We start from the raw sequence: 26,548 nt of genomic DNA, 5'->3' as shown, positions 1-26,548 counted from the left end.
TTTAGCCAAGTTTTACATGGTTATTTATTTATCTTATTTACAGGTAATTATATTCATCATATCACACATTTTTGACTTGTATGAATCAGTTTTTTCAGAAATATATGCAATACAAGTTAATTTAAGTTTACTCACTCAGCATTTCTACTGTAAAAGTTTTAAAATCGAATATTTCCTCAGTTATTCTGAGCTCCTTGTCAATTTTTTTGTGTCACCATGTTCATAGAAAACAGTAATATACATTTATATGAAGCATCTAAAATCAAATACAACCGACTTGAAATAACTTTCAGCTGTTACTTGTATGAACGATCAATACCTCATACTATAATTTTACTGAAAAACACTGCTGCCAGTATTCATTTGAGGCAAAATAATAAATTTATGTACCCTGTGCCATTTTTTCCTAAACAGTTGTCATAATGGGTATTGATTCTGTTTCTGTAAGTGTCTCTTTGCTTAAAGAGAATAAATAAATACTTAAAAATGAGAAACTTTTCGTTGTTAAACTTTTGTTTTGGTGTATACCGTGGCTGTCAACTAGAGGGCAGCACAGGCTGTATTTTATTGTTTACAGCGGAACTTGCGTATTTTTGATGATGCCTTTAAATACCATAGGAAATTAGATTGGTTAGGGCTTGTTTTGACCAAATGCTTAGTAAATATACCGAAGTGTACATTCAGCTACTTTTTGATAGGTTCGAAACTGTATATTAAAAACCTTTTTTATATATCAATCATATGTAATCTGTAAAAATAAACAAAGGCTTTCGCATTAAAAAAATCCTTAAAATATATCACTTTGTTTATGTTCATCTGCTTTATAATTCTAATTTACTGATATAAAGTTGTAAATATGATATACTTGAAGTTCCTGTCATACTTTATAAATCGTTTTAAGGAAATTTAGTGAGTACCAGAACAGTTTTTGTATGTAGCTCAAAATTCCGAGCTGATGTGAGCACGTGAAGGCATCGTTAACTCTTCACCGGCTTCAGACGGACTCACCTACAGGCATGTAACGCATTTTGCATTTACTGCTTTTCCCTCCGTAAATTAATCCACTTTATTGCGACGTGTTTAGCGGTTAAACTGAGCTGTAGTTCGGGAAGATGTACTTCGATGTTCAAGGTGTTTTTATTTAACGGAAAACCACTAAAAAGCAGACTTTAAAACTTCCGAATCCTTGTCTGGCCAAACTCCGTTCAAAAAGAATGAGCTCCTACACTTAATTTGAAAATTCTGAAATTGAATTTTAACTAAAGAGTAAATCGTTGGTTAGTTGTATTAACGTGAGTATAGTCTTTAATTCGGCATTGATATGAATCTATGAATATGCTAATTTGGGATCCAGTTGAGTATATGTAATTTAGGAAAAACGTACAGGCTAATCTTAAATTGATGTAATGTATTCAATGCATCGTTGCTTCATCGTTGGCAAAACTAAATAGGAGTTCAACGGTATATCCTAGAACAGTGTCGTTACCATTTTTGTTCTAATTGTGGACATAAGGATGCTTATTTGCAGGTTTACTTAATTTGGGTTTTGCTGCTTCTGATTTGGCTAATTTTGTTTTTATCAACATGTCCTTTATTTAAAGAGGATGGCTAGCCTATGGAGATCCTATCAGGCCTTGATGACCAAATATCCCTGGTCAGTCCAGATAGTCACAGCTGGTAGGTAATATGTCTCACCTCTGCTTTCATTGGAATCATTTAAATATGCTGTAAGCTCTTTATAAAAGGAGCAATTGTTATTTATGTACATAGAAACTTGTTTTTTTGCTTGGAATGAGGTTAAAATGTTGGACTGCAGGTCAGTTTTTCACCAAGCCTTTGCTCCAGTGGACAGTTCACCTCAGTTTTAGAATCAACAAGGGAAACCTTTTGACCTTTGTTCTTTAACAAGTGGCATTAATGAATCAATATTGTTTGTGACAGTATGGAAGACCAAAAGTGCCCCAGTAAATTGAAAATTTGTTAAATATAAAAAAAAGTTTCCATATCATATTAGATAAATATATTTCCTTATTAAATATTACAATTGAAATGAATGAAAATAAAAATTGTAGTTCAGTGTATTTTTTAAATTCTACTTTTTATTGAATGATGTCATGTTTCCCTATCCCACAGTCATCATAAAATTATTTAACATTTGTGTTATTGATTAGTAAATCTGCTCAGCAACTAAGTTTTGTGTTAGATCCAACTCGCTTTGATGGAAATTAATTAAAGTCAGCAACATTAATTAAAATAAAAGATACAAATAATAGCTAAAATCTTATTATTACTGCTTTTTTATATAAAATATTAAAACATGTTTTAAAATATTAAAAGATTGTTTTAGCATTTAAATCATTTCAAATACATGTATTTATTGCATGAATTTCCAGTTTTATATTTGACCTGTTTTTTGTTTTTTGTAATATTGAACTAAATTGCAAAGTAGTTCAGGTCTATCGCCACTAGATGTCAGCAGATACTTGTCACGCTGCATCCACCAGGAGAACATCAGACTTTCTGAATAAATCTGGCCTTAATTCAAATTAAAGAATCATTGTCTGAAAGACTATTTCATTCAGAAATTCAGATTTCGAGGAAAATTTGCTCAGAAAACGTTTACTCTGCAAATCTTATTGGGTTTCAGAAATAACAATTTTTTTTAGATATTAAATCCTAATCAGGAATCATAAACAATATTTTTGAATTGCATTTAACTTTTAAAGTGTTTCTTGTGATAGTTAAACTTTGAACAACAGAATAAACAGGACATAATGTTGCTAAAGTTATGCAATTTCCTTTGTAGAGGTTCAGTTTGCATATTTTTAATGAAATCCATCATTTCTAATTGTAATATTTAATATTTTGATGTTTTTGATCTTTTGTATGGGGTTGTAAATAAATAAAATCTGGCTTGTGCAGTTTTTTCTTACAGGACATAAAATGCATTATTTTCTGCAAAGGTTTGTTAAGTGAAAACATATTTGCATGTTATTGGGGCCCTGCAAGGTTCTTTTGTCACCTCAAACTTTAATAAATGTTAATAGTATTTTATTAGATGTAACAAATTCAATAATAATAATAAAAAAAAAAAACTTTATTTATCCCTAAAATGTCCTGGATGACATAATCAGCTGTTAGCTAGCTCTGCTAATCCACCTCATTTGCTCTTGCCACTGCCCTTTAGATCTTTGTATTCTTGGTGCTTATTTTGGGAGTGGAAGGAAAATTATTTGTTGTTTTTAAATTAAAATCATCATAAAACTATAGTGTGCATTTTTGATGAACAAAAACCAAAATACATCAGATTTTGCAGCAAAATATTTAAAAAAAAACCTGATGGAGTCTGAATCTATTTGCAAGGAAACTGTGTGAGTCAAACGTTGACATTTGATCTGACCACATTTAAAAGGTTTTATGAGCTCCTCTATGAGGAAACCTCCCCCTAAAGAAAAGGTTACCTTTTTTCAGCTGCTATTAGATTCGTCTCTAGCGCATCGACTGCAGCAGCTGCCGTCATGCTGCTGTCCTTCAGCCTTTTACTACTGCTATAAATACATTTTCAATTCAACAGCAGAACATGGCTGTAATTTTTCAAATATATATGTGTATGTATATATTCAATATAAAACAGAATTAAAATGAATTTATTACCTTTTCTTGTCTCCAGCTATGTTTATTTGTCTACATTGCTCACTACTGGTTGTGCAACCCAAAAAATAAAAATATATTTTTTGAAGCAGCCTTATTTTTTAATTAAGGAATTTGATATCTACTAAATTCAAGTATCTATTTTACTTTAATTCAATTTGACCTACTTTATTTTATGCTTAGAATTTATTGGTGTTCAAAATCTTTAAAGTAAGTTAATCTTTAAATGCGGCAACAATAAAAGAAATGTGAAAAATCTGTACTTTAAATTAAGAACATTTATTCAGTTGTAAAAAAAAATCCCACTGTAAGAAATAATTATTTTAAATTCATATAAAATAATTTAAAAAATGCAACATTTTATCTAATATTTTGGGTTTTTAACTTGATCAAAGAGTGGCATACAAATGTAAGAAGATTCAAAAGCCAATTTCTCTTAAAAACAGGAAAGACAAGAAAACATCCCATTCAAGTATCAATGGACTATTCATATTTGTATTTATGCCTTGATGAATTTTACACCTTTATTTAATTTTGATGTTTTTTTTAATTGGCTCTATGTTGGAAGCAAATAAAGGACATTTGTTGTTGGTAATGAGTCAAACTGGATAAATCACGTCCCGATTTTAAACAAAAAGCAGAGTTTTGCTACATTACTAGTTTGTTTTTCCTGTAACTTTGTGATTAAATATTAATTCTCTGTGATGTTCCAGCTCAGCAGCATGGTGGAAAATTGAGCAAACATCTGGAATACATATGTTCCAGGATGAAGAGCAGTCACGTGATAACAGGAAGGTTGTTTGTTTCTCTGATCCAGGTGTGAAGGTTTCCTCTAGCCTTCATTAACTCCTGATTTGCCCTGTGGGTTTGATAAACAAAAAACTGACTGCCTAAAAAATCTGTATTTACTAAATCCCTACATGAGAAAATCTAAATTAGTGTAAAATATGAGATGTTTCTTCTCATATTTTACACTAAATTAGTGCAAAATAATGATCAGTTTCAGCCATGCTGTTGAGGAGAAAACGCCATAAGCTTCAGTTATCCATTTTGTACAGTAGTTTAGGTGACTGGTTGCCTAAATTTCTTTGAATTCATTTTGGTTTTGAAGCGCAACCAAAAAATCACAACTTTTTTTTGTCTCAGCAATCAGCCTTTATGTACAATTTGGAGGTGTGCATGCCGAAGCATATAAGCAATTAATCGCACAACTAAAAAAGGTCTTAATAAGTCCTAAATTTGACTTGCTAAACCCGGAGTCCCAAACATCTCCTATTATTACTTTTTATAGGCAAATTTGTTAATATCCATCAAGCCGAGGTAGCTTTTAAAACACACTTTTTAAATGCCAGAACATTAAAAATCAGACAGATTTGGAAATGCTTTCTTCCTGCGACCTGCCATAACTACCTGACCATTTTTGAGTTAAACATTGAGCATCACCGCCTGCATTCTGCCATAATTCAACAAAATAAATGAGCTCCGTTCATCCTGCTCCTGTTTAACAAAAGCGCTTCGTACTGAAAACGTCTCTGCAGCTACAAAACGAATCTGCGGGGATCGCATTCATATAACACCATGCACAGTGTACTGACAGCTTTTTTGTCCTTCAGGGTCTCTGGTGGGTGTGGGTGATGTCATCTCCCAACAGCTGATTGAGAGGAGAGGATTAGCTCATCACAATGTGGGACGAACAGCCCGGATGATGAGTATAGGATTCTTCTTTGTGGTAAAAGTGGTTCTTATTTATCTATTGTGTCATTTATGATGGTTTGATGGGACTCTTTTATTAATGTTTACATTCAACAAAAGCAATTTCTTCTCTGTCAGACTCTTAGTAGTTTATCCAGTAAAACCCGGTGACAGCTGTACGATTTACCTTTAAAAGCTGCATATTTGATTCTTACGTCTTTGTGACGAAAGTATTTATTTGAGCTGCAGTAATCGTCTTAAATCCAGAATTTATCAAGCACTTGATCTAAAAATATGTGCAGAGATTTAAATGGGATGAGGTTTAGAGATATTTTTCAGTTTATATTTTTTCTCTGTTAGGTCTAAAATTACACCAGCCATAATTCTAAGGTATAAATCGAATTCATAATTTGCTGGAGTAGCATCAAAGATTTGTTAAAAATCCAGCTATTCAATTAAGATCTGTGCAAATCAGTGGAAATATTTGTGGAAAACCAAAAACTTGTTGCAATTGTTGTAAAATCTTTTAGATCAATATAGAAATTTTTTGCCACAAAACTGAGGACAAAACATTGTAAGAAAAGTTCTATTTCAGTGATTTCTTGATTAAATATGTCTGGCAGTAATCAAAAAATTTAATTTACCTTTCATGAAATGTAGCAGCTGGTTGATGATTTAATAAATTTTTAGCCAGGTCGGTGGTGTCACTCTTTTTAAAAAAAATGTATCCTTATTTTCAAACTGAAGTTTACTTTTACTCTTTTATCTTTGTCTGTTTTAAGAACTAATTCAAAGAAACTCCTAAGTTGGTAAAAGCTTTTTTCACAGAACTGACTGTATTTGTTTTACAGGATTTGCAAGATATGCCACAAAATGTGTTAAAATATTCCAAATAAATCTGAAATAATTTTAAAAGATACATTTTTGTTCAGGTTTTTTGTACATCTGCATTTAAGTTTGAGGAGAATTTTCTTTCTTTCCACAATAAAGGGTCCAGTAATCGGCAGCTGGTACAAAGTTTTGGACAGGATCGTGGTTGGAGGGTCTAAATCGGACGCCATGAAGAAAATGCTTGTTGACCAGGTGAGAGAAAACAATGATTAGCATTGACTCTAAATTATGTACACCCTATTAAGTTTATTGTCTGTAATTACTTAAAAAGTCACTTCAGTTCCCAAGATTTCTTTCAGTGGAGGGAAAACATCTGTTAACTTGCTAATGCGCAATTAGCAGAGCAAATTTTTTTGCTTGGCATTTTCGCTTAACTTAGCTTTCCCTAAATCAAGTTTTTTAGATAAATTGTAAAGTGCCAATTTACTTTGCTGTTTTGTAAATGTTTAGTTGAATAAGGTTTGATGTCTATATTGAAGTTTTAGGTGTAAAATTTGTTCCTGTTTATATTCATGCTCTTATTTTGAAGACTGTTTACGCAGCAGTTCCATTTCCTCTCCTAATGTTTTCCCTTTTTTTCAATAACTTTATTTCAAACAAGGAACATAAAATAACAAAATAAAATACTGACAGTAGATATAAACAGAAATACAATAGAACATGTAAATTATGCCAGAGCTAATGTTGATGATTAGTGCTTTAGCGTTAGCAGAAGCACCACTGATTCCTTTCTTCTGCTTTTTTTTAATTTGATTTGTTCGGGTTCTCAGTTGTGTTTTGCTCCGTGCTTCCTGGGAACTTTCCTCTGTATTTCTGGAGCCCTGAACGGACTAACAGCGGAGGAGAACATCGCCAAACTTAAGAGGGTGAGCAAATACAGATCTGAACTATTATTAAAATAAATACATTTTAGCTGAAGAAAAGTGTTCAATTAATACTGTTAGCCTAATTTAGTAGAGATAAATCACATAAAGGTACTAGCAGCCAAATAAGCTAAACATTTGTCACCCACCTCATTCAGAAGAGGGTGAACACATTATTGGTTTTAATTAAGTCTCACAGCAGAAAATGAGTGGATTAAACTACTTTCTAAAGCACTCCACACCAAACAAATGCCAGAGGCCTTTAATCAAGACGTTAGCGATGAATTAACTTGTTTTAATCACCAATGATGTGCCATTGCAAAAGTGACCTGCAAAGGATTAAAATTACTCTGCAGGTCGACACAGACTGACCAAAAAGCAGTTACAAATATTGACACAAAAGGAGGAAGTTAGATTTTTTTTCCTTGTGGAAACAGTTGAAGACCTGCAACACCTTCATTAATGTTGGAAACTATTTCCTAGGAGGGAGGAAGAGACACAAGGAGGAGGAGGGATTGTGGAACCAGCCAGGGTGACTCATAGCTCCGTATATAAGCGTGTGGGTGTGTGTGTGTGGGTGTGTGTGTGTGTGTGTGTGTGTTTGTTTGTATGCCAGGTCAGAGCGAACCGTCGTGTTGTGCCAGCTGCTCAAACGTCCATCAGCGCTTTGCTTACCCGGTGTGCCTCTGATCACCATCAATTATTTACCAAAGGAGAGGCTTGGACCTGAAAGGCCAACCTGGTAAATGTCAGAAAGGACACAAAATAAATGACAAATGAGCTCATTACCACGACGCCTGGCGACGCTGGCGACGTGAGAGGAAAACTGATGGAGCGGGCGACTAAACGGCTATTCACAAAATCAAACATTTCTGGACACTTTTTATGTTTTTGAGCCAATTATTGAATGCACATTGAACATCAAGATTTTATTATGCTTCCTTGAACAGCCTACGATATTCCTATGGCTTACAAAACATTCTTATAAAAAATTTTTTGCACAAAATCGTTCTTGGATAATGAGATTTATCTGCCTATTCTGAGCGGTTTTAGGACGTTTTGTCACTTTAAATCCATATAAGCTGCTGTTGGCCACGCCCCCTAACTCAGCGTTTTACCTTGCACATGAAAATAGCTGCAATTATACAACCATACATCTTTGAAAAGCAGAAGTGGAGCCTCCTGCACAACCAACAAGCCAACAACAAAACATTTCTTCTCCAGCAGCCATTGTACAGCGAATACAGCGGTAAAACCCTGCTAGAGCTCCACTTGGGTTGCTTGGTAACAGACTGGGGTTGCTAGGTAGCGGCGCAGTTTCCCGAAGATTGATTCCAGGCAACAAAAAACATTAATTTAGTCCCAAAAAAACTGCCTCGTCTTTTTTTTAAGAACTTCAGCTATTTTTAGAAGCAGTTGAATCCCAAATGAAAGAATAAAAGTGTGAAAAATGTGAATCTTAGGTCCCCTTTAAGTGTAAATACAGGAAAATTATAAGGAAACTTGATTAAATCGTCAAGCCCTGTTATTTATTGACACTTTTTATTTTGAAAGACACAAATTTTTGGTGTGATTTTTTTCTTATCTTTTATCTAACATCAGTACTTAATAAAAATGTTTGAACAATTTCAGGGTGATGTTGTTAAATAAACCAAAAAAATCCATAAATCCACCATTGCTGCTTGAAAAGGTGCTGCTGATCAAATGTACATAATTATTGATTACTGATCATCAGCACTAGGCCTGACACAATAACAAATGTTGTTGGACAATAAATTGCCCAGGTAAATAATGCAACAATAATAATGTTGTTTTGAGACCATTTTCACTTAATATACTGACACACAAAAAATGCAACTTCAGTCACACAAAGATGAATAAACTTTTACTTTTTAAAGAATAATTAACCATGAAACTGAAAGTTATCGAAAATATCCAAAATAAAACACAACAAAACCAAATTCAAAATGGAAATTGAAACCACACAACTGAAAACATTAAGAAAACAGATTTTGATGTCTCTAAACAAATTTTCCCTTTAAAATTAATCATCAGAATGGAAATTCATTTTAATTTATCATGCGATTTGATTAATTGGTTAAGGTTTGGTAGCAACCTCTAAAACAAAAAAGCAGGAGTAAGGTGAGGACACACTGCCATCAGCTTCAGCATCGCAGCCTTAGAAAAACAAACCTTTCTGCCCATCAATCATCATTTCCAAACAATTTGAAGTCCATCAATCTACAAAGGGACAAATCAGTCAGAAATGGAAAACATTTGAGACAGCTGCCAGTCTTCCCACGAGTTTATGTTCAACAAATTCACCCAACATCCGACCCTGCAATGCTCAAAAAGTGCCATCTGAAACTCTACAGGTACTACAGGAATAGAAATATGTTTTATTGTCTCACAGTGGGATAATTCAAGTGAAGAAGAAATGTAAAAAGAGGAGGAAGGATCTGCTAGAATGCTCCTTTGTGCAGCTAAGATGCATCAGTCTGTCACTAGCTGTTCATTGACAAGAAGATTGCTGAAATTGGAATCACAAAATTAAATTTGCTTAATGAAGACACGTCAACTTTGAAAGAAATCAGTTTTTTGATAAAAAGGTTTTTGTGCCTTGAGAAGGTGGTTTTTCGGCTGTATCAAAATTTGTGAAACTGTCATGTTTAGATAAAATATTTTAAACTAAAAGTAAAACTTCAGTTTTGGTTCTTTAAAAAATTAAATTCAGTCATGAATTTCCTAAAGCTTTCAGTAAATTTTCCACCTAGTTTATTCTCATCATTATTCCCTTTAGCTCCCCCTACAGGTTAGGGGTAAAACATCAAGTTCCATTTGAAAAAAATTTTTAATGGAAAATATTTGAATTTTTTGTAACAAAAATAATTTTTAGACACATAAAAATTTTGTAAAATAATACACAAATTATGTAAAAACATTGCAATTTTTGTACACAAAAAATTAATTTTGTTTTTGCACAGTTTTTGTGTAAAATATTATTTTTTACATAAAATTCAAATCTATTTTCCATTTAAATATTTTTTCAAATTTAAGATTTACCTTCCATTTGAAAAAATATTTCACTAAATGACATCATAAAAAAGGGTCACAGCAGAACAAAGTTTGATGAATTCGTCATTTTAAAGTTTTAATACGTTTTCTGTTGAACTCCTGCAGAATATAAATTGAGTTTTTGTTTGGCACACAAACACAGGCTGGTCTGAACGCAGCAAGCTCCTTTAAAGTCGGTCGAAAATGTCTCCTTTTGTTCTGTCGTCTGGAGATTGTGACGTGTTTTAACCTCCGGTGGTGAAGTAGCTTGTTTGTCCATAATTAGAAAAGTGTTTCAGCCTGAAAACAGAAAAAAAACAGACTAGGAACATTGGCTTGTTGTTTCTATACGCCGAGATACATTCAGGTGACCTTTAGGTAGAATGACGTGAAACTTTACTTCTGTAATGTTTTGTCTGTTCTATCAAATGGTCTTATTTAGTATTTATTGTGGGGTCAAAAGGTCACAGTCAAACTGAGGCCGTAATAACCACGTCTGAACATATTTTACCTTAGATTTGTGGTTTTGATCGTATTCCAGGTTCTCTCTCTGATTAGTGACCCAAATATTTCAGTTACTAACATCATGATCAGGTGAATCATCCCTGCTGATGCAGAAGGAACTGGTGAAGCAGTTGAACGTGAATAAACCCCAAAATTAATTATATTTCTACGTATTTAATGCGCTATGTCTTATAAAATGTGTTTCCTTTAATCTCGTCTGTTTTGGTTTCTTCATTTCTTTTTCCTCTTCCTGTATTTTTGTTTATTCTGATCGTTTAGAAACCGCCAGAGATCAGCGCCATTTTATAATAATAATAACCAGCTGGTTTAACATTCAGACGCCATTTTGAGATTTATCAATTAAACCTGATTGAGCTGAAATGGAAAAGACTGGAGGAAGGCATTTCTTCAGATAAAAGTCCATCCATCCATCCTCCTGTCCTTCCTTCCTTCCTTCCTTCCTTCCTTGTATTTAATTGTCTTTCTTTCCTCCCTTTACTCTTTTCTTCATCCCTCCATCCTCTTTTCTGTTTTTCTAGTTCTTCATTCCAGTCCTCATCTTTGTATAAATTTATTCCATAAATATTGAATATCTGTAGTTAAACTCCAGTTTGGTGAATTTATAGAATTTAAATAAAAAATGCTCTTTTTTTCTGTTTCTGTTCCTTCCATCTTTAACTCCTCACTCTTCTGCAGGTGGAATCCTAATTAATGTGAAGGGACAGGAATTCAGATTAAAAAGGAAAAATCTTGAATTATTTGAGCATGAGTTTTAATAACTGTTTCACTGAGTCCTTCCCAACGCAGCCGAACATTTTCTTCCAGTTTGTTTCTTTTCTCCGTCCTTCATGACGAGGATGTGAGCAACTTGTTCCTCGGTGGCTGAGAGAACTTCATGTTTCATGAATGAACTTAATCATTGTCTGCACTGATTGTTGGGCTGTGACACTGAATATTAAATTAAATATTCATACTGAAACAGAACCTTAACACAAGGAACATGCAGAGATGCAAACGGTTTTCTGTCCGATCATCAATTATTTCCAGAGGAAATGGGAACAACGTTTTTATGCAGATTCTGTTTGTGAAGCTGAAGATTTTCTCTGGTTTGGTTTCAATTGTTAAGAGATAAAATCTTTATTGTTTGTATTTATTTTTACCTTTTAATTGTTTTTATTTATTCATTTTATGGCATTATCTCATACAAATATATTGCACACACATTCAATATTTGAGCAATATAATTTTTGGAAACTTTTGATAACGAGACAAAAAAAAACCCATTATTTAGTTCATTCTGAGCCATTTTTAGACTCAGTTTCAGAAACAAATACAACCCTGCATATAAAAAAATTATTTTATTTCTTTCAATTCTTAAGCAATCTCTCTTTATTTCATAAATGTCTTAAAGTACCTGTAATTTTTATGTCTTTGCTTTTGTATGTTAATATCTGTATACACATATTTATGTGTAGTGCTGTGGACTTTTTATTTTATTTTGAAGTGCAATGTATTACTTGTTTGTTTTTTTTTACAATAATATATTTTTTCATTTTCTCACAGGATTACACAGATGCCCTGATCTCTAACTACTATGTAAGTTTCTGATGTTGAATTTGCTTTTTTGTTTTTTTCCGTCATAGTTGTGAGATTATTTTTTTAGACCCAAACGGAGAACTTTAGACGCTAACGAAGCTGTAGAGTTGTAAACATTAAAAAAATCAACTGCAGTAGCACCATTCAACCTGAGGAGGGCAGCACTGAGACGGTTTTATTCACAATTAAAGCTGCAGTATGTGACTTTTTTTAATATGATTTTAACATATTTGTCGAGACCGTAATAATCTGTAAAAAAAAATCAAGCTCCTTTCTCTTCTTCCAGTGCCAACTACAGAAAACAAAAAAATTGTCAAATAACCAATGAGAGCCACAAGGAGAGTCTTAGTGCTGTCAATCAAGCTTGTGTATGATTCTTATACCTTTATTTCTGCTATGCAGCAGATTCTGCCAGGATGCTAACACTAGTTAGCATAGTCATTGATGATGGCGGATAAATAGTTTCTTTGTAATGGCAAGTTGTTTCTCTGCCATTAGCACATTTAACAGCTCTTACGTGATCTTGATTAGCAGCGCTAAGACCCTCCTCCTGGCTCTGATTGATTGTTTTTGCCTGAAAGCGATGCATTTTTGCAGGTCGCTATTGTAGCTCAGCAAGGAAGTGGAGGAGCTTGATTTCTATTTCATAGATTATCTGTTTCATATTATGCTGTCACAACATAATGTTATCACAACATGACAGCATAATATCTTTTAGTAAATATGTAAAAAAAAAAAAAAAGTTTTTTTAATATTAAAGTTACATCATGCAGTTTTCAGTAAATTTACATGGAAATGTAAAAAATCATACATACAAATAAAGATGGAACCTTTAAGATCCTATGGGTTGGGTAGTAAGTAGAAACATTTACTCAGTTATGTTTACTTTAGTAATTTTTTATTTTAAAAAATTACTTTTAAGGGTATGTTTTACTATGCTGTACTTCTTACTTTTACTTAAATCGCTACTCTTACTTGAGTAAAACTTCTGGCTTTTCCAACCACTGAATGAAAAACAAAAATTCCCCAGACACACACACACACACACACACACACACAGACACACACACAGCTGCAGATTTTGTTAAAGTTTCAGAAGTTTTTTTATTGAAAGAAACTGATTTAGAAACACTTTGTTTCACCTGATTTTGTTGTTTTTTGCTCTTAGATGAATTATTTTCAGTTTCATCCTTAAAATACCAAAATTTAAACTTAACTTTTATTTTGGTCCATCTGATTGTGTAATTTTAAAATATTAAATGATTGATTATTTGATCTCTTACTCGGTACTTTTTACCAAATACCTTTTTACTCTTACTTGAGGAATTTCTTGGACAGCTACTTTTTACTTTAGTAATAATATGTTGAAGTAGTGCTACTCTTACTTGAGTAACATTTTTACTCTCTTTTTTTTTTTACTCTACCCACCTCTGGTCTCTTGTTTATCAGCAAAAGGTTAATTTGAGGTTAGTTGCTCTTTATAAACATAAATTTTCATCTGGTTTTACTGGTTTGCCTTTTTTTAGTTGTGGCCTCCAGTCCAGATTGCTAATTTCTACTTCGTCCCGCTGCATCACAGGTGAGATTTTGATGCTTCTCTTGCTTTCCAGTCATACTGAAAGATTCTAAGCTTTCTTTAAAAGGTTAAATCTGCAATTGTACTTAAAAGTTGATATTTTTAGAGTGAATTTAAATCTACCAACCCCAGTTTAAGTGCATTCCCACATGTTCAGTTTTTGCTCCTCGTTGCAGACTGGCCGTCGTCCAGATAGTCGCCGTCGCCTGGAACTCCTACCTGACCTGGAAGGCCAACAAGATGTGAAGAAACCTCACAAGTCCAGCCTGTCTTGTTGTTGATGATGATGATTTTTACACTCATTTGTACTGTAGACTGCGAGTGTGTGTGAGAAATGAGCACAACTTACTTTAGTCTTCTGATATTTCCAACGTGTAAAACTGTGACTGAATCACATGTAAAAGGTCGGGGAAGATTGCTCGTCTACGCTGAGTGACAAATTCGCACTTGAAAGTCAAACTTGCATTTTTGCAGAAACGTCTGTGAAAGTTTGTTATTTATGGAAATGGGATTTGGCTGCAGAGCTGCAGTGGAGCCACACGAACATTAACACCTGCTGGTTGATGAAGGAAATGTTCTCCTCATCGCCTCGATGAGCTTCACACATAATGTATTTTTGATTTACATGTTTGCTTTACTGGACTCTTCTCCACCTGATTCATTTACTTTGTTCTAGTTTCTTCTGCCAGCATTTTAATGACCCTCAGGAACAAAATGTTGTTTTCTAAATGTTTAAAAGTCTTATCCGTCATGGTTTACTCTTTGTTTTAGTTTAACTTTAGGTTTGGAAGAATCGCAACTGCAGATCTCAGTAGCTGCATTTCCATTGACCATATAATTGAGCAATTTGACGTTTTGAAAATACATTTGCTTCATGGAAATGCTCCAGTTTTGGGGGGGGGAGAAAAACGCTTGTTTTTTGCTAAAAAGTTCTTGTGCTATGGTGAGGAATATTGAAATGACCTTATGTCACAAAACACTGGAAACACTTTTTTGAGTCTTCAAGGTGTTTATGGACTGACTTTTTTGACCATTTATCACTTTTCCAAGTTTGTGGAAACTGACTTTCTACTTTTATCCAGATTAATTAATGTTGACGACTTTTCTTCACATCTCTACTTGAATTTCTGTAGATCAGGGCCTAATTTGTTGCTTTTTGAAATATTTTCACCCTCATTGCTTTATTGAATCTACGGGTAAGAGGATAGCCAGACCTGGTTGTAGCAAAATAAATGCATTAATTACAATGAATTGATGATTTAACGAGGGCAGCAATTCTATTTTCACATAGCCATATTGGTTTTGCTCTGTTTAGTTCAAGTGAACCATCATTATCTCTGCATCCTAAAACCTGCCTCTAAGAACCAGGTTGGCATTTTCATACTTTAAGGAACACGTTGAATATTTACTGTGCACATTTTAACAAATAAAAATCCTACATAATGTTTGAAACCATAAAAGTTTGCTCGTTAATGCCGGTGGACTGTCTAGCCTCAGTGAACTTCAGGGGAAACTTCTTAGTTTTGGTGAGTAGTTGTGTTTTTTGGAGGCTGCTGAGCCACGCTGGCAGCCACATTAACAAACACTCAGGCTATATCTGCAAGCGGAGAGCATCTGACGAATGCATTGAAACTCCGCCAAACAGCCTCTTTTACCCCCTCCAGGGACGGGAGCAGCTCTACCCAGAGCGCTGCAGGTTTTTGAAGCAGCACTCCAACTGCCTGGGATTTTCAAATTAAGCCAAGGTGATAAAACGAGTGGAGTGTTGTTGCAGAGTAACCTGAACAGGAGGGTGGGTGGAGTTCATCTGGACGCAGCGATGCACAAAAGTCGGAGCGTTTCTACATATTTTGCTTCCAAACACTTTGTAAGTGGCCTTGGTCAGAAGTTTGAAGTATTTCTTTGAACTTGGTTTTTCCTTTGCACTGATTTTCAGTCCAATCATTGTTTCTGCATGTCATGCAGAGCAGAAAAAATACAAGAAGTGTCTTAAAAACCTATTGAATAATATAGTCGGGATTTTAGTCTGAAAAATGTTGAAAATCCGAACTTTTAATTTGATTACATTTAATCAAGAAAAACATATTTGTCCAGCTCTAAACTGCAAAAACACAAAATCTTATTTTAGACTCATTTCTAGTGGAAATGTCTTGGTACATTTGACATAATGCAAAACTAACTTACAGGTAACTTTTCAGCAAAAACTATGAGCTTATTGTAATTTATTACTGATTTTAAAAAGTACTAAAAATAAGCGGGGAGATTTTTTCACTTTTAACTATTTTTCCATAGACATTAAAAGCTCCTTAGTTTTATCTAATTTCAAGTACTAAGATATTTTCACTACAAACAAGAGAAAATATTCATGATAAAATTTTGCGGTTTTGCAGAGTTGATTGCAGGACTTCGCTTGAAAACCTTTTACGGCTCAGTGTTGAACTCTGTGGCCAAATTGAGCCAGAAATGAACAGACAAAATATATTTAATGTTTTCTCATTTCAAGTCACAAAGGTCGGCGAAGCCTCCATAAAAGTTTTGTTTTTGCAGTGATTTCAGACCAAATTATTCAAAAGGATTTCTAAACATTTATGCCAAACGCAGAGAATTGTTGAGCCTTTAGTTGTGTTTTAAGTGGCCAAATGGAGACAGAGATCCATGTTTCTGTGATTTATAACAAACTCGTGAAATTATCTTATATTTAACAAATTCCGTTTTGTCATCATGTGAAATCCAATGTTATTATACAGAAGCAGGTTCAGCACCATGGACAGCTCACGAGTTAGTTTGGTGCAATCGATAGAAGAAGAAATGTTTTTCCTAGTTCCAGTTTCTTTGCGTCATTGTTGGGTTTAAACTTTGAATTGAATTTTTCATGCCAGCTTTTGAAAATCATAAACTAAATGAAAGATTTAGTTTATGATTTGGGATGCTAAACAAATGTTTTGATCAAACTTCAAAAAGCGTAAGGAAAATGTATAAAATAAATCCTCTTTTTTTAGCAAACGTTGGGCTGTTAAACCCAAATAAAACGACCCAGTGAAGATTCTGGCGTTTTCTTCCTTCATCTTGTAAAAGAAGATGAAAAACAAACAAAGCAGTAAAAGCTGCTGCTTTTATTCTCAGTCCCTCCGCGCTCCGCCAGCTGCCGCATCGTTGTGCGTCTTTTAGAGCTGCCCGCTTTCCAAGACGGCGGCATGTTGTTGCATTGACGTCAAAAAGGAGCGTGCTGGATGTATAAAACCCCGCAGACCTCTGGAGCCGCGGCTCACAGGACTTTCCAGAATCAGACCAGACATCTCTGAAAAGTTCAGCTGCATCAACTGACGAAAATCAAGTGAGTTGTGCAGCTTTTTCCATCCATCTAAAGGTCATAGTTGCCTTTAGCTGGGACAGATCTCTTCAGGATTGTTTTTATAAATGTCATGCAAAAAATATTTAGGTTATTTTGCCAAAATGTTTACACTGTCAGATGTTTTAAGTTTCAAAACTAATGTTTAAAAAATCGTAATTTCCTTTCGGTTGTAGGACATGAAGCCGGTCCCCCTCCTGCTGCTCCTCTCCTCGGTCCTCCTCTGGTCACACCCCCGCCCCGCCGCCGGCAGACCGCGCTCTCTCCCCGGCTGGCTGGATGGCACCAGCCGCCTCCAGACACAGCAGGTGGACGATGTTCTTCTCAGGGCGGCCACGGAAGGCGCCGCCTCGGATCTGGTGGGCGACCACCTGCTGCGGCTGCTCCAGCGGAGGGACCCGGACCGCCTCCACCTGCTGCTGCCGGAAGTTGACGGCGAGGAGGAAGAGGAGGAGGAAGAGGCGCTGAGGACCGCGGCGCAGCTGCTGAAGCGCAGCGAGGAGCCGCCGCTGTCCATCGACCTGACCTTCCACCTGCTGAGGAATATGATCCAGATGGCCAAGATGGAGAGCCAGCGGGAGCAGGCTCAGCTCAACCGCAAGGTGCTCGACGAGGTGGGAAAGTGAAGCTTGCCGGGGATTCCTCCATGGCAGAATCCAAAACCTGAGATGACGCGCCTGCCTTCCCCACTGGCAACATTTTACGCACACGGTGCCATTTTACGCATGTGTTTTTTGTTTGTTGTGACGGAAAACACTGAACAGGACTTCTCAGAACCCCTCATTCCCGTCAATCCCCGCTAAACTGAACTGTAGTGGATCTGCGTATAAAGTGGAAAACCTCCGACGACCTTCTGTTAGTTTTCAATGTTGTCATTTGGAAACCGGCTGTTCTTTTAATCCGCGCCTAAAACAAACAGCGGATTGATAAATGAGGGTGTGAATGGTACCAGAAATAGTTCCAAGACAGACAGGAACTGTTCTTATTTCTGTCCAAACAAAAATGTCTGGGAAAGATGAACATTTCAGAAAATTACTAAACATAATTAAGAAACATAAATACTTTTAACTCACTTAAATGAAACCACTTCTGATTAGGGATGAAACTATTAATCGTGTTGAATCTATTATTGAAATAACTGTCAACTGATCAATTAATCGTTAATTGGAGTAGATTATTTGCTTCAGAACAGTAATCAAGCCAAAACTGTATAAAATATAAATAAATTTTGCTTTAAAGGTGAAAACATTTCTGTCTGCAAATATGTTTTTGCCCAAAACTCCTCAAGTGGCCACTATCAGCTTCACCCAGATCAAATTCACTAAAGGAACTTATTGCATTTTAGGAAATAAAATTTAATAAATACATTTAATTATGTTTCATCTCTTGGTGTATTTCTAATATATAAAAAAGTTTTAAATGGTTAAATGAAAAATCTATCAAATGTGGCAATTTTTTATCTGATTAGTTGATTAATTGTCAGAAAAATCTGTTACTACTTACAGTTTGCAGTCTGTCTTCAGAACTGTGGAATCATTTCTCTGAACAAAGAAGGGAATCTGTTCGTGTTCGTGTGTGTGTGTGTGTGTGTGTGTGTGTGTGTGTGTGTGTGTGTGTGTGTGTGTGTGTGTGTGTGTGTGTGTGTGTGTGTGTGTGTGCTGGAGCAAATATAGTCTTTGATTGATGTTCTGTTACGACTTTCCTTCAGATCAAGACATTTTCGTTTCCGCTCATGTTGTCTTTAAGTTTGGGTTTCTACCTGAGCAGGAGCACACTCACCTGTACATTATGAACTGTAGCATGTAAACTGAAAAAAGAAAGAAAAAAAAGCTTAGTTTTGTTCATGTCTGTCACATCTGTCTTTGTTTTAGCAACACAGTTTTAAAAAAGCTTTTTGCCATTTATATTTTCTAATAAAAAAGGTTACAGTGAAAATTGTGTGTTTTCACTTCTCTTGTAAATATTAGTTTATTTTTGCCATTTGCTGTGGTTTGTTTAAACATTGTGAAGATCAGAAATATCATCTTAAAACTGTAAAAACTGCAGATTAAATCAAACATTTAAATCACTTTCATTTAAACCAATTTTCTTTAATATTCTGCAGCCATGATGGAAAAACCTTTATACTTAATGACGGCGTGTCAAACTCATTTTCAGCAGAATGTATTGATGAAACCCATTAAATGCTAAATTTGCATAATTAGTACTTTTTAAATTGTAACAAGTTTTAACATCTTTTCACGTTTGTCCAATACAAAACTATAGAAATGGACAAAATAATATTTAACCATTGTTATTTTTACTTTAAATGTATATTCAATTCATTGTTCATTCATTTTCAAAGCAATACTCTAAACCTAACTTCAACTCAATTCATACCAAAGTCCTAAACCTATTCAATAACCCAAAAACAAAACTTATTTTTTCTTTGTACTGCGGCTTTGGGCCCCATAAAGAGCCATCAGTCTTCACAGTTTAAGTATTTGTTGGACAATTTGACCTTATAAGCTGAGAAACGTTAAAAAAACATTTGGATCCAAGTTTTTACGCTCCATCTTGGGCTGCGGTTGCCACTAAATGTAATTTGATTTAATTAGCATTGTGTAGTTTCTCTGTCCTCTGTGTTTTTTCTCTCTTTCTGCAGGTGTAGAAACCGACTTCTTTAATGTTTTCTCTCCATTTTTTTCCTTTCTTTCTGTGTCCATTGCATTCGAAATAAACCCATATCAATTTCTAACACGTCCATAAACAACTTCTGCCTGTTTTCCTTATGTTGTTGTTGATGTTGTTGTTGTTTTATCTACATTTGTAGACATACTCACACCGTCTGACAGCCAAAATATCAGTCATGGGTTTAGAGCTTCTTGTTCCCTGCAGTTACACATCTTGCCAGAAATGTTGCAACTTAAACAAAAGTCAAGCTGTGAAATCAGAGCAGCGGATTAGCTGGAGAGCGACCAATAAACTAGAGAGAAATGTGTCATCACTTTCATGTCATCTGCTCCGTCTCATCTTGTTGACAAGAGTCTTGCTAAAGATCCACGAAGTCCAATGAAGAGTGACAGCTGATGGAGTCGTGAGCGACTAGTTGAGAACAAACGATAAGAGAAAGAGAGATGAAAAGAAACGCAGAAGGAAAATTGGCCTCCAGGCTCCTGTGTTTCTGTGACTCACTTTGAAATATATATATGATCATCAGATGTTTAAATTAGCGATTCAACCGCCGCTGCATTAGGATAGCTAATAGCAGCAGTAGCTAATTAGCTAATTAGATTAGCTAATTAGCTACTGCTAAGTAGCAGTAGCTAATTAGATTAGCTAATTAGCTACTGCTAATTAGCAGTAACCTACCACAGCAATCAATCATTAATAATCACAAAAAGAAACATCGAGCCTAAAATAAATTTTTTAATAATTTTGATCACGTTTTCGTCATATTGTTATCATTGTGATCAGGACAGTTATTCTATTGTCAGTATCTTTAATATGCTCATTATTATCACTATTATCATGAAAGAGTAAGAATAAATACTTTATGAGTCAAAATGTCAGCTTAGTTAAAAGTAAATAAGGAGAAGAAATGAACATTTCTGTGTCTAATGCCTCAGAGTCCGAAAAGCCGCCAAGTTCCCCAGAAACAGCAGACATGAGGTAAACAGATCAATAAGACATTTTTGAGCCTGAAAAAATGAAAACATAATCTTTCTTTTCTCTTTTGTTTATTTGTTTTAGAAATCAATCTATTGGCAACTGCAGGTCATCATTAATCTGGCTGTGATGGTCTGTTTTGACCCAGTTGGAGCCAACAGACGAGTCCTGAGTGATGCTGCTGTCAACCACATCAAGTTTAAACTCATGACCAGAAGTTTTTTATTTCATCAACATCAGGTTCCTGTTTTCATTTTCAAACATAGAAGACAGCTAAAATTCTGGATCCTTTCAGGGGCCTCAGAAAACTCTTCAGATGATATTTCTTTAAAAGTGATGCATTATTTTTTTATGGTGAATATACCTTTACTCTACAGTATTATTAGCTTACATTCTGTCATATTTAAACCTTTGTGTGAATCTTTATTCTTCCATTTTGCCGTCACTTTGGGTTTCCCTTTGGAACAATAAAAGCTTTTTCTCTTCTTCTTTTCTTTCTCACTTCTTGGTCTTAATCCCCACACAGTTTTTTTTTATATTTATCATTATTTACATAACATCTTAAATTAGTAACTAAACTGACAGCTTTGCAAAGCTTCAACGCTGAGGAACAAAATCATTTCCACTTCTCCACCCACAACCCTGAATGCATTCTTAAACCCACTGCATTCATTTCCTGTGAGTTATAAGTAGACAGATGTATTTTCTACACAAAGCAGCAGCTTTCTGGTTCTGTAACGTGGGAGGCAAAGAAACTCACAGTGATTTCTGCATCTTTGTTTCACCAGATGGATCATCTCTGAACTGTACAGAATTATATGATTTATGGTTTTAAATCAGTTGTGTCTGTTTTCAGAGGCACGTTGGTCATCGGGAGGGTCAGGAGGTTTCCCGAACGGCCGAACTGTATGGCAGGCCGTTTAACATAAAATTGGCTTCACCACACTTACATTCCCGATGTCTTAAATATGACTAGATACTGTATATTAGTTAATTAAGATATATCTATTTATATTTTGACTACACAAAAGATGTATTTGAGATATCTCAGATTACATTTTATTAATATTAAGTTGCATGGCAGTTTCAATTCATGATATCTACAAAGAATTACTATATGAAACATATATTTCAGATATCATCAATTAAGTTATGAGTTGAGAGATCTTGCATTTTTTCTGACTATAATCACAATTCAAGTTACAGATAAAAATAAACATCTTCTAGGGGCAGTGTTAGGTAAAATTGACTCTTTTTTAGCTTTACATCATGTTATAATGTTATTACTACATCAAAAATATACTTGTGTTGCTTTGATTCTTTCGTGTATGTTTGAGAAATCCTTTAATCTCCATGGCAACCATTCAGCTGTGCAAAACATTTGGTGGGACAGAGTGCCGCCTTTGAGGATGAAGCTACTCTTCTGAGCTGCAGTTTCCAAGCTTTCGAGCTTCTGCATTACAGAGCAGCCGTCCCTCACTCAGCTCCTTCAGACTAGCCAGCAGCAGTTAGCAAACACCTGGTAGAACTGCTTGTCAGTGAAAAGCTGGCAAAAGGTAAATAGAGGAGCCATGTTGTGATGACTTCACAAACAGCCAAAGTTTCTTGAAGAGACAGAGGCTCAGTTTCAAGGTTAAATTACAAAGTCAAATTTCTTTTAATTTATATTTGATAAACAGCATTTTATAATAACTGAAGGCAACATAGTTACTTGATTGTGCTATAAAATAGCACTCTGTGGCAGAAAAACACATAATACTGCCCCTTTAAATGTATTCTTGATGGTAGATGTATGCATTAAACTAGTGCAAATTAAATTGCAAATATATTGAAAGCAAATAATAACAAGAAAACACTAACATAGGAATATCTATAATTTCTGATGTCCATGTCCATAAGTTTCTGTGTTTGCTTTTCCTCTTCCACACTTTGTGTGGAGAAGAAAAGATGAGTGGAGACGCCGCCAAGCAAGCCGCCATGTTGCTGCACGGAGGTGGATCATGGCGTCAGTTTGACTGAATCAGCACCAACAAACTGCTGCTTCCTAACCGAGCCCAGGGAGTTCTTCACACTGCAGCTCACTTTACGTAACTGGTCCAATTGGAGATGATTTCACACTTTCCCTCTTTGTAATGCATAATGAGCTTCTCACTTACCAGGGTGTTTGGCATTTTCTGTGTTACTGTTTTGGTCTCCAGCTGAAAGAGTTTGTAATTTCTCTCACCTGGAATGTTTGGTCAACTTGCACGAACACTCTCAGGCCCAACCTTATTGTCTATAACCTCTAATGGGTTTTAGCTGGGGGTGAAATTAGGATGGATGAAACCAAACAATGTTCTCCAATACTCCAGCTTCTTCTAAAAAATGAAAATGTTGTTTAAAACATACAGGACAAAAGATTGAAAGTGAAAATTATGGTTATTCACATTTAAACGAGTCACATACCAACACAGGCTGGAGGGCCACTTTAGCAAGGAAGAAGTCAAAACTCTAAACCCAGCATAAAAATACAGATTACAGTTTGCAAATGCACTCAAGTTCAAAAACTTTATTTCTGAATTTGTGTCCTTTAGTTTGGCAAAACTAAAATTGAAGTGCTAGGCCATGACTGGGATTGTAAACTTGTTATTTTTGTTAACTAACACATGTTAAGCTGTAAATGTGAACTTTCTGTACTGTATAATATTCTTAATTTAGTTAGTTTGATGTGCTTGTATTTATTTTAATATTTTGGTCATCTACGTACGTTGATGTCACTTTGCTAATCTAACACCTAAATTTCACTATTCTATTCTATTCTATTGCAACTTTTGGCTTTTTATTCATGTAGACAGAAACGTATTTATTGATACATCCATCATCATAACAAGCAAATAGATTTTTCTTGTAGGTCTGCTGAAAAATAAAAAAAGATTTTAAAAAAACAATATTATAATTTCTAAGACTAAGATATAACTGTCATCTTTTAAAACTAAAATTAGAAACAAGGTTTTAAATTTATGTTCTAAAAAACCCTAAACAAAATATCTAAAACATTACTAAATTACTGGAGCTAACTGCCTTTAAAAGGGTTCATTCTTGCAGCTTTTCTTTTGTAGTGACATGTTACAATTTCAGAAAATGAAGATATTTTTGTTCCTTGTCTTTTGTTTTGTATCGTGTCTGTTAAATAAATCTATTAGTTTTAGCTATTAGCCCTAAAGAAAACCAAACACGTTCCCATCCAGACTTTTCTCCTTGTTTAATTTCCTCTAATTTCCAAGCAAAGTTGTAGCAATAAATATTAAATCAGTATAAAAGGCCAACATTGACCCAATCCATCAGCAAACCAAACACACACACTGATCCGTGTACGGAGGACAGCGATGGCAGAACAGATTTGTTTGGTTTCTAATGTCAACAGTTGGATCATCCATTTAATAATTCATGAGAGGTGACACATGGTCTGACAGCGAGGCGATGACTGGACCGGTTCACCCAGTGCAGAACCTCCACAAACCTCAACAAGAATATATTTATTTCAATTAAATGTTTTATTTTTAAATAGCATTTAGTTCAGGAAAGGAAAGGAAAGATAGCTTTGGAGAAAAAGATACTGCACACTTCAATCATTTAGTTTTTATTTATTTATTTTCTGCCCAGGTTCTAATTGAACTGTAGGCTGGAAACATGTTAAAATTTTGCATTTCAGAGATTTTTATTTGAAAACCGTTTAATTATATTTGCTTTTTACTTCACAGAGTAACAGAAGTACATGTTGAGGAGGAAGGAAGGAAGGAAGGAAGGAAGGAAGGAAGGAAGGAAGGAAGGAAGGAAGGAAGGAAGGAAGGAAGGAAGGAAGGAAGGAAGGAAGGAAGGAAGGAAGGAAGGAAGGAAGGAAAATATTTACTTTTTTCTCTGTTTTGCTTGAAAAAGTCTTGATTTCCCAGACTCTTCCAGGCTTTTCCAGACTCTTCCAGGCTCTTCCAGACTCTTCCAGATTCTTCCAGGTTTTTCCAGACTCTTCCAGACTCTTCCAGGCTCTTCCAGACTCTTCCAGATTCTTCCAGGTTTTTCCAGACTCTTCCAGACTCTTCCAGGCTCTGTAGGAATCCTGTCAGAAGTTTTTATTACAGCTGAAGTTTGTTTCTATTTGAGGAATGCACTTTGAGTAACTTCTGGCCCACAGCATGACTCACCACATTGTGCATCTGCTTCCAGCGTCTCCGGACATCATGAGCGTCTCTTACAGCTAATCTGCAGCCGAAGTGCCGCGCGACGGGAGAAACATTCACACCTCTGCACCGGCCAAATGAAATCAACAAAACTTTTGTTGCTTGTTTTTCTCATCCACTTTCCTGAGCCTCGTTTGAATTTTAGATGAGTGATTCAGATTCAGAGTGAGAGATGGAGAAAACCGGCTCTGAAATCTCCACACAGCATCACTGCTGATGCTGCAGCAGACCCAGAACTGCTGCACTTGTGGGTCTGCGGCAGCATTCTCTGCTGAAGTCCATTGCATTCACCAAAAAAAAGAAAAAATATAGTTATCTTATCTCATAATTACCACATCAGGATTCAGTCATTACGAGTTAATATCTCATTTCAAGAAAAAAAAATAGCGTAATTGAGAAATAAGATGATGTAATTATGAGCTAAGATCTCAAAAATACAAGAAATAATTTCAGAATTCAGAGATAAGATATCATCATAATGAGGCTTTATTTTGTTATTACAAGATTATTTTGTTATTATTTTGTAATTACGAAATCTTAAGACATATCTCAAAAGTACAAGAATAAATCTCATAATTACAACGTAAGATGACATAATTATGAGACACGAACTTGTAATAATTACAATCTTTTCTTATAACTACATCTTGTCCCGTAATTATGAAACATTTACTCATAATTACAAGACAATATATCATAATTATGAGGAAAATATCTCCTAATTTATCTCATAATTATTTGATAAAATCTCATAAATGAGATAAGATGCCATAATCACAAGATAGGATCTGATAATTACTAGAAAAGATGTCACAATTAGAGTCCTTATTTCATAATTAGAAACATTTTCAGAATTATGAAAAAAGGTCTCGTAATTACAAGAAAATATATCATAATTAGGAGATAAGATCTTGTAATTATGACATATTTTCTCATAATAATGAGATAATTTGAGATTTTTTTCTCAGGTGAATCCAATGCGCTTCTGTACTTTTCTGTATCCCACCAGAAACAGAACAGTGTTGGACTCAGTGTTTCTGATATGTGGAGGCAACCGCTGCTTGCATTTTCATGAAGGATGATCTCTGCTTGTGTTGTGATTGTGCAAACAGGACAGGAAGGAGGAGGACCTGGAGATAAAGGTCATCATCCCAAACTAAAACCTCTTCTGCCATTTTAACCTTTAGAGCTAGCTTCAGCGCTAACATGTTGTTCTCCTCGACTCTTTGGAGTTTTGTCTGTGCATCTGAACTGAGAAACACCTGCAGCAGGTGGAGAGGTGGAGGATGTTGATCCTCTCTTCACCTTCTTCACACCTCAGTGTGAAGATGCCATGCGGCCATCATCGGCATGCACGTCATCCATTTTGGCTCTTGGACTTATTTATTTCAACTTTTCCAGGGGAGGAATAATTATACAAAAACAGAAAATGGCTTTCATTTTATTGAGGATTTTCTCTGATCTACACATATCCAAATTATTCAGAAAGGCTCAAACTTATACATAAACT

The 26,548-nt window shown here is 35.0% G+C and overlaps 2 protein-coding genes across 3 annotated transcripts; both read left to right on the top strand.

Annotated features, from left to right (window-relative positions):
* Nucleotides 1-967: 967 nt before the first annotated feature.
* On the top strand, nucleotides 968-15,287 carry mpv17 (MPV17, mitochondrial inner membrane protein). 2 transcript variants are annotated; one of them, XM_005806440.3, is made up of 8 exons: nucleotides 968-1,014; nucleotides 1,602-1,677; nucleotides 5,265-5,380; nucleotides 6,334-6,426; nucleotides 7,005-7,100; nucleotides 12,219-12,251; nucleotides 13,778-13,830; nucleotides 14,004-15,287. In XM_005806440.3, the coding sequence occupies exons 2-8, from the start codon at nucleotides 1,605-1,607 to the stop codon at nucleotides 14,071-14,073; spliced, it is 534 nt and encodes a 177-aa protein (XP_005806497.1). In that variant the 5' UTR covers nucleotides 968-1,014; nucleotides 1,602-1,604; the 3' UTR covers nucleotides 14,074-15,287. The 2 variants fall into 2 exon arrangements, with proteins under 2 accessions (XP_005806497.1, XP_023203009.1); XM_023347241.1 differs by lacking the exon at nucleotides 968-1,014 and adding an exon at nucleotides 1,030-1,131.
* Nucleotides 15,288-17,030: 1,743 nt separating this feature from the next.
* On the top strand, nucleotides 17,031-18,560 carry ucn (urocortin). Its single transcript, XM_005806441.2, has 2 exons — nucleotides 17,031-17,161; nucleotides 17,353-18,560. Exon 2 carries the CDS (start codon nucleotides 17,356-17,358, stop codon nucleotides 17,800-17,802), a length of 447 nt encoding a protein of 148 aa, XP_005806498.1. The 5' UTR covers nucleotides 17,031-17,161; nucleotides 17,353-17,355; the 3' UTR covers nucleotides 17,803-18,560.
* Nucleotides 18,561-26,548: the final 7,988 nt, after the last annotated feature.

This window comes from Xiphophorus maculatus, chromosome 15, assembly GCF_002775205.1.
Source record: "Xiphophorus maculatus strain JP 163 A chromosome 15, X_maculatus-5.0-male, whole genome shotgun sequence".
NCBI classification, from domain to species: domain Eukaryota; kingdom Metazoa; phylum Chordata; class Actinopteri; order Cyprinodontiformes; family Poeciliidae; genus Xiphophorus; species Xiphophorus maculatus.
This window is presented reverse-complemented; position numbering and strand designations above follow the sequence as displayed.

Excerpts from the sequence above, each read along its gene's own strand:
- mpv17 (XM_023347241.1), top strand. Across the intron at positions 5,381-6,333 it reads GTATAGGATTCTTCTTTGTG|GGTCCAGTAATCGGCAGCTG; the intron begins GTAAAAGTGGTT and ends TCCACAATAAAG. Across the intron at positions 7,101-12,218 it reads ACATCGCCAAACTTAAGAGG|GATTACACAGATGCCCTGAT; the intron begins GTGAGCAAATAC and ends ATTTTCTCACAG.
- ucn (XM_005806441.2), top strand. The coding sequence starts at position 17,356 with ATGAAGCCGGTCCCCCTCCTGCTGCTCCTCTCCTCGGTCCTCCTCTGG.